The sequence below is a fragment of the Elephantulus edwardii genome, unplaced genomic scaffold (assembly GCF_000299155.1).
Source record: "Elephantulus edwardii isolate Elephantulus edwardi_28Jun2011 unplaced genomic scaffold, EleEdw1.0 scaffold00086, whole genome shotgun sequence".
NCBI classification, from domain to species: domain Eukaryota; kingdom Metazoa; phylum Chordata; class Mammalia; order Macroscelidea; family Macroscelididae; genus Elephantulus; species Elephantulus edwardii.
The window spans coordinates 10138784-10146266 of record NW_006399836.1 but is presented as its reverse complement, the minus strand read 5'-3'; the positions used below and the strand labels follow the sequence as shown (position 1 = coordinate 10146266).

General features: G+C 56.5%; 1 protein-coding gene across 1 annotated transcript in view; it reads left to right on the top strand.

Annotated features, from left to right (window-relative positions):
* CSF2RB (colony stimulating factor 2 receptor, beta, low-affinity (granulocyte-macrophage)) overlaps positions 1–6487 on the top strand; it is a 15285-nt gene extending 8798 nt beyond the window's left edge. The window contains exons 7-13 of the mRNA XM_006890225.1: positions 65–222; positions 1937–2076; positions 2871–3033; positions 3449–3536; positions 3746–3803; positions 4498–4601; positions 5407–6487. Of these exons, the coding sequence (XP_006890287.1) occupies positions 65–222; positions 1937–2076; positions 2871–3033; positions 3449–3536; positions 3746–3803; positions 4498–4601; positions 5407–6487 (1792 nt within the window). The remainder of the gene's footprint in view (positions 1–64; positions 223–1936; positions 2077–2870; positions 3034–3448; positions 3537–3745; positions 3804–4497; positions 4602–5406) is intronic.
* The last annotated feature ends 996 nt before the right edge of the window (positions 6488–7483 follow it).

The window sequence follows — 7483 nt, the reverse complement described above, 5'->3', positions numbered from 1 at the left end:
GCCCCAGCTCATCCCGCTTCCCCCTCCTCCCGGGCCCTCCTCTCTCACTCTCCGTGCTCCCCAGGGAGGAGGAGTGCTCTCCGGTGCTGAAGGAGCCGCTCAGCGGGCCCTACACCCGGCACCGGTGCCAGATTCCCGTGCCCGACCCGGAGGCCCACGGCCAGTACACAGTGTCCGTGCGGCATAAGGACGAGGAGCAGTCCATCAAGAGCTCGGATCACAGTGAGTTTCCCCGGGGCCGCCCGTGGGGGTGGATTCGGGACAGCGCTCCTGGTGGGTCAATCTTTACCTCTGTCACTTCTAAAGAAACGCAGTGCAGGAACCAAAAATCAACAAAAACAAGTCAAGAGGCAGTAAATACAACCGTTGCCAAAACACGGAGGAAGGGACATGGATAGATAACGTTCATTCGCAGCACGTTCCTCTCCATCTCTGCTCAGAGAAATCTCTGCTGCTGGCCACACCCTCCTGACCTTCCAGCCAGAGGGGGTTCATCTTCTGGCACCAGGTCAACCCTGGAAACAATGCCACCAGGATTTCAAGTACCAGCAAGGTCACTCAGCGTGGACAGGTTTCAGGAAGGAAGGGCATAGCCTTTGATGTGTAACAGAAGTGCTCAGAATGGTCCAGGGTCTTGCCGGAGGCCACACAGTGGGTCAGAGGTGACCCAGGACTGGAGTCTAGAACTCACAACGCTGTTCCCAGTCTCTCCTGTCTCGGCTTCCCTTACCTCTCCCAGCCTGCTGCTCTGCTGCCCAAGCACGGGGTGCTGTGGGCAAGGGGTCCGCAGGCTGATGGCACCTAGAGAGAGTGGGCAAAAGAGCCCTTGGGTGTTGGTGAAGGCCTGTACTTGAGGGGTTTCAGTGATGAGATCCTGGGAGGAGGGCCCAGTCGCTAGATATGCCCTAAGATTTTGGGGGTGTCAGGGGCTGGGGGCCCAGAATTGAGACTCTGAGGCAGAGTATGGGAGTGGCTCAGCCAAGGACCCTGGGGTCACCCCGCAGAAATCACAGCTGACCCCTCCCTCGGCTTAGCCGTTGCCCTTCAGCAAATGACTTGATGGTTCTGTGCTCTGTTGCCGCACCTGTAATGTTCTTGTTGATTTTCATCGAGTCGAGCACGACTCATAGTGATTCATAACTCACGAACAAAAGACCTAATGCCTTTCCATAACTCTCGTCGTTTCTCCAAGTTCATAGAGTTTCGAGAGGCACGTGGTGTAGGAAGTGGATGCCATGCCTCCTTCCAAACATTTTTTTACATCTGGGAGCTCCACCAAACACTGTCCACATTGGGAAATCATTCTGGTATTTGATACCCCAATGACACAAGGTTTAGCATCACAGCAAACCCAGGTTATTTCATACAGCACATTGGCAAGAGTGGTGTGCAAAGTCGAAGAGTATTCCTCCAGATATAACAACACTAGCCTCATTTAGCAGTGGTTAAGTGTCATCAAGTCGAATAAGACTCCTAGTGACCCTTGCACAGAAGACCTGAACTCTGTTCTATAACTAACATAATTTCTGCACGTTTATAGAGTTTTCAGAGGCATGTAGGAAGAGTTAATGGTCCCCACAACACAGAACTGTTGTTAGAATTTAACAAAATAATTTCTACAGCGTGGGCATGTATGTCCCTGGAACATGGTCAGTGTGGTAGAGATGAAAGCAGCTAATCCTGGAATTACTTTAATTTCAGTACCAGAAGTAGCACAGGCCTTGGGCCATCTAGGACACATGTACCTCAGTATCTTTTCAGTATCTGGGTCAAAACAGAGGTTAATATAATAAAGAAAGGCACAAAAAACCCCAAGATGGGAGGCACCTGGGGTCTCAGGGCCCCAGGCCAGGGCTTGAGCAGGGAATGCTGGGTATTTTGTATTTGCTGGTGGAAGCTGGACCTCCCCCTGAATCAGAGCTCTCTCTCTCTGCAGTCCAGCTGGACCGCCCGACCATCAACGTGACCAAAGACAGAGAGGACTACGTCCTGCACTGGAAGACACAGAAGCAGTACTACCTGCACATAGGGCACACCTTCCAGGTCCAGTACAGGAAGGACACGGACACCTGGAAGGTGAGGGCCTGGGTACGGGAGGGTGTGGGGCTAGGGAGGGCAGGAAAAGGAGAAAAACTCATGCGGGCAGCTGCCACCTGCCCAGCTCCTAATCCCCAGGATGCATGCAGCAGGGTGGCCCCGTTGGTGTGGTCACGGCACTGTGTGGCCAGCACGTTACTGTCCACGTCTTGGTACTGGAGCCAAGGCTTGCAGAGATGACATGACCTGATCACAACCAACATAGGTGCTCATGCATTACAGTGGTCACACAGCCAGTGCAGACAGGGGCTGAAGATAGGGGGTTCAACAGTTGTGAAGCCCCAGGGACCTCCTCCAGGGAACCCTTCTCCCTCCTCCAGGGAACCCTTCTCCAGAACCCCAGTTTGCAGTGCTGAGAGCAGATGACATCCTCTGGAGCAGGGGGATCCAGGCCAGAGCTCAGTCTCTCCCTCAATCCGAGGCTACCCTCAGGTTCTGTGGGTAGATCCTGGGGTGCTTGGGAGCCTAGACCAGAGTCCACAGAGCCAGCCCGTAAACTCAGGCAGGACAATGAGAAACTGTGTCCAAGTCCAGGGTACCATAGACGGAGGTCAGGCTGCCAGAAAGTTAAGGTATATGGGTTCAAAGACATCTGGGGGCCTTGGCGTTGCCCTGTGTCCACTGAATGGGGTCCCTATGCATAAAATCACACACCTGTGGATTAAAGGGTTGGCCATGAGCCCAGGTGGTGTGGAGATGGGTGAGGCTTACAGCTGTGCCCACTGCAGCCAAGAGCCACGGCCTCAGACACCCTCCTCACACCCCGCCCACAGGAGAGCAAGACACAGACCCTGGACAGTGCCCACAGCATGCCGCTGCCACCCCTAGACCCGGCCACCAGGTACTGGGCCAGAGTGAGGGTCAAGCCCAAGCCAGGCGGCTACAACGGAATTTGGAGCGAGTGGAGTGAAGCTTGTTCCTGGGAGACTAAGTGGGGTAGGTACCCCAACTTTCACCTGACCCACACCCTGGGGGACTGAATGGGGTAGGTGCCCCCAGCTTCCCCTGACCCACACCCTGGGGGACTGAATGGGGTAGGTCCTCCAACTTCCACCTGTCTCCCCAAAGGATACTGAGTGGGATAGGTGCCCAGGCTTCCACCTGCCCCCACCCTGGGAGACTAAGTGGGGTAGGCCCCCGGCTTCCACCTGCCACCCCAGAAGATTGAGTGTGGTAGGCCCCCCAATTTCCACCTGACCCCCACCCTGGGAGAATGAATGCGGTAGGTCCCCCCAACTTCCATCTGACCCCCACCCTGGGAAACTGAGTGGGAAAGGGCCCCTGTCTTCCACCCAGGCCTCCAGCATTTCCCACCCAGATGCTAACACCCCTTTTCTCCTGTGCCCACAAGTGCTGCCCATGTGGGTGCTGGCCCTCATCCTGGTCCTCATCACCCTGGCCTTGCTGCCCGCCCTCCGCTGCTGTGGCCTCTGGTACAGGTAGGGGCTCCACGGGGCAGGTGAGTGGGTGGGTGGGATGGGAACCCAGGGCCCTGAGGGCTCAGGGAATCCCTCCCTTAGTCCCTGCTCTGTCACCAGCCCCTGTGGACACATACCCCCTCCCTGGCATCAGTGTCCCCTCTGTCCCTGACTGTGGGAGCAGCTGGCCCTGAGCTCTCAGAGCTGCCACCTCCTTGGTATCTTTCCAGGCTGAACCAGAAGTGGAAGGAGAAGATCCCCAACCCCAGCAAGAGCCAGCTGTTCCAGGTAGGGCCTGGTAGGGAGCCAGGGGGTACAGTGGGGGCTCCTCTGCTCTTGCCCCCCTGTTTCTAGCCATCCTCCCCTTCCTGTGGGCTCCAAGTGTCAGCGTTTCATCTCTCTCCTTCCTGGGGCTCCCAGCCTGAGACCCAGTGTACATGGGCTGGGCTGGCTCCAAGGAGGGCTGGGGGACAGAGCATGGCATTGTTCTGAGGGGCCAGTAGTCCAAGTGGGATGGTGGGAGAGTCCCTGCAGGTGGAGGACACTGGGTAGGAGACAGGACAGGGGACATTTACGGGGGCTGAGGAGGGAGTGGCCATGAGGCTGGGCCAGACCATGGTGACCAGGTGGTGACACTAGTGACACAGTTCTCTGGTCAGTGAATGTGGGGCTCCTTTGGCATGGAAGGGTCTCCCGGCCAGTGTGTGTGAGGAAGGTCAAGAAGAGTGTGTGTGACGTGAGGGACCCCCAGGTGAGAGGGCTGGTGGGAATGGCGCCTAGCCCTCAATTGCTGGGGGACCCAGCCACCCAGAAGCCCTCCCTGCTTCCCCACATTCCTGGTTTCTGAAAGGCAGAGTGGTCCTGAGGAGGTGGAGACCCTCCCTTGTCTAAGAGGCTGTCCGCACCCCTCTGGTCTCTCCCCAAGAGCTCTACCCCTCAACAGTTTCCCCTGCAGTTTTCCTTCTGTGCCTTCTCTTCTCAGAAGAATGGTACAGGTTTCTGGCTCCCAAATATCCCATCAGACTCCACCAGCAGGAACCTCCTATATAAGGGACCGTGGGACAGCCATGTCCCCGAGGTGGACAGGTGAGTGCCTAGTTGAAGGGTGAAGGGAACCCTATTCTACACATGAGGGGCTCGGATTAGTTGGTCACAGGAAGGCTGGTTTGCCCTAAAGCAGCAGGTTCTGCAGTTAGACACCAGGAAAAACTTCCAGAGACCCAGGTTAGCAGAGTGTCAGATAATGGACTTGACTGAGGCAGAGAGCTAGAGTGGGAGCTCTCTCTCCTGTGTGGCTGCCTGTAGGGGCTGCGCCATAGAGCCCTCCTGACCCTGTGGAGGGGGAGAGGGTCTGCACACAACCGCTGACCTGGCTCAGAAAAGTTAATGGCAGGCTTGATGGGAAGGAGGGAGGAGAAAGTGACTGGGTGTGTGGTACACAGGCTGGCCCCAGCCTGAGCCTGAAGGGGGAATGGTGTGTCATGGAACCAAATGGGAACTAATTAACCCTGAGGAAACTGGGTCTATTGGTTATTCCTCCCCTGGCCTTGCCTGTTCCATCTGGCTCCGCCTTCTATCTGGCCCCACCCTTTCTGTATACCCCGCCCCTTCCCTCTGGCCCCGCCCCTTCTGTCTGGCTCCCCTTTTCATCTGGCCCCATTTTTGTCTGGCTCCGGCCTGTCTGTCTGGCTCCGCCCTTTCTGTATGCCCCACCCCTTCTGTCTGTCTCCCCCTTTTCATCTGGCCCCACTTTTTTCTGGCTCCGCCCCTTCTGTGTGGCCCCACTTCTGTCTGCATTCACTCTGTGCTCTGGCTGCCAGTGTCGTGACGTCTTTTGTCTGAGGCTTTGGCCCAAAGTGGTCCCAGCATCTCACCTCTGTCCTCTTGACAGGGTGTTCCCTGTACAGTATGAAAGCGATGTGTCACCTCTTACCGTGGAGAATCCCAAAGACATTTGTGACTCCTCATCGGGGGCTGACATGACTCCAGCCGCCTGCGAGGGCACAGAGCAGCTCTCCAGCCTCGAGCCCAGCCTGGACACCCCCTCAGGCAGGCCTGAAAGCCAGGATTGTGCCTTCGACTTCAATGGCCCCTACATCAGGTCACCCCAGAGCTGCTCCCTGCCGGACATCTGGGGCCAGCTGGCATGTCCCAATACAGACAGGAACAAGAAGTCACCACCAGCAGGATCCCTGGAGTACCTGTGTCTACCTGCTGGGGGACAGGTACACCTGGTCCCGCTGGCCCAGGCCATGAGGCAGAGCCAGGCCATGGATGCTGAGATGCAGCCCAGCCCCAGGGCCAATGAGAGTGCCTCCCCAGAGTCAGAAGCCCCTGTCCCTTCTCCAGCCGAGCCTGTGGTGGATACCCAAGGCCCAAAGGACAGCCCAGCAGCTCTGACCTCTGATTATGTCATTACCACAGAAGTGGCTCTCACGCCACTGCCACCTCTGGGGGCCCCATCTGTCTCCCTGGTTCCACCTCTGGGTCCCCCCTCCCAGGAGACCCTCACTCCCAGTCTTGGACTGGCCAGTGGGGTCTCTGGAGTCCCCAAACCCCTACAGCCGGGAACTGAGGGCTATGTGGGGCTTCCTCCAAATGATGGCCAGTCCCCCAAGTCCCATCTTGGTGGCTGTCTCACTTCTCCTACACACAGTAGCCCAGTCTTGAGCCCAGGGGAGTCCCGGGCCCAAGAGACCCCTGGGTCCCCCCATCCTGAGGGGCTACTTGTTCTGCAGCAGGTGGGTGATTACTGCTTCCTCCCAGGCATTGGGTCTGGGCCACTCTCACCCCGGAGCAAGCCCTCCTCCCCGAACCCCTGCCCTGAGATTGGGGGCCTGGACCAGAACAAGAAAACCCCAGGTCCAGTCACACCCCAGGTACCAGCGGTTCAGCTCTTCAAAGCCATGAAACAGCAAGACTACCTCCTGCTGCCCCCATGGGAGGTGGGCAGGCCCAGGGAGGTGTGCTGAGACCCCCAGATTCACCGGGAGAATGGGACATGAGGGTACAGGGAAGGGGTCAGCCTGCTTCTCCACCTAGACATCTCTCCTTGCTGGCCTCTGGTTCCGTCCCAGTCACTCTACAAAGCCAAGGAGAAGTGTGTTCACGGAAATAAGTGGGGACCTGGGAAATTAAGTCCACCCATCAACCACTCGCCTCCCACTGGCTTCCAACAAACCGCCCCCCCCGCCCCGCCCTGAGACACACATACACACAAACACAGGCTTCTATCCTCAAGTACTAAAGAGGGTAACACTGATGGTATGCGCTCCACTCTTAGCCAAAAGCTTGGTGGATCAAACCCACGTAGTGACCTCTTAGAAGGCAGGCCTGGCCATCAGCCTTAACCTCTACACACACAAGGGTCAGCACTGGCCCAGCAGTGACCACAGAATATCAGGACTTTCCACACACGCTCACTGTTCCTTCCCGCTAGGGTGGTTGGGGGTTTTTTATTTTTTTTATTTTTGCGTGTGTACAGTCAAATCAGATCTGACTAGTACAAGAGGAGATTGCCCCTCCTTCTCCAGCAGAGTATTCGAACCGCGTACCTCTGGGATTGCAGTGCAGCTTCTTGCTACTAGGCCACCGGCGCTCCCTAGGTAGTTGGGGTTTTGATGAGGTTCTTTGCTTTGCTGTTTCGTCTCATCTTTGTTTCTCCGAGAAGAAGGACTGGTGGCGCTGTGACTGTTCACCAGAAAGCTTGCTGGTGGAGCTCACCAGCTGCTCGAGGGAGAAAGATGAAACCACCTCGATTATGAAGTTACAGCCTCAGAAACTCTTTAAGGTGCCCTTCTCTGTCCTTTAGGGTCGCTACGAGGAGTTGGAATCAACTCCAAGGCAGTGGGATTGGTTTAAGGTTTATTTGATTGATTTTCTTTATGGTGAGACTGAAGTGAAGCTGAGCTTATTGTGAAGTTGGGGCCTTTCTGGCTCTTTGAGGACTTGTGTCAGCTGCTTGTCCT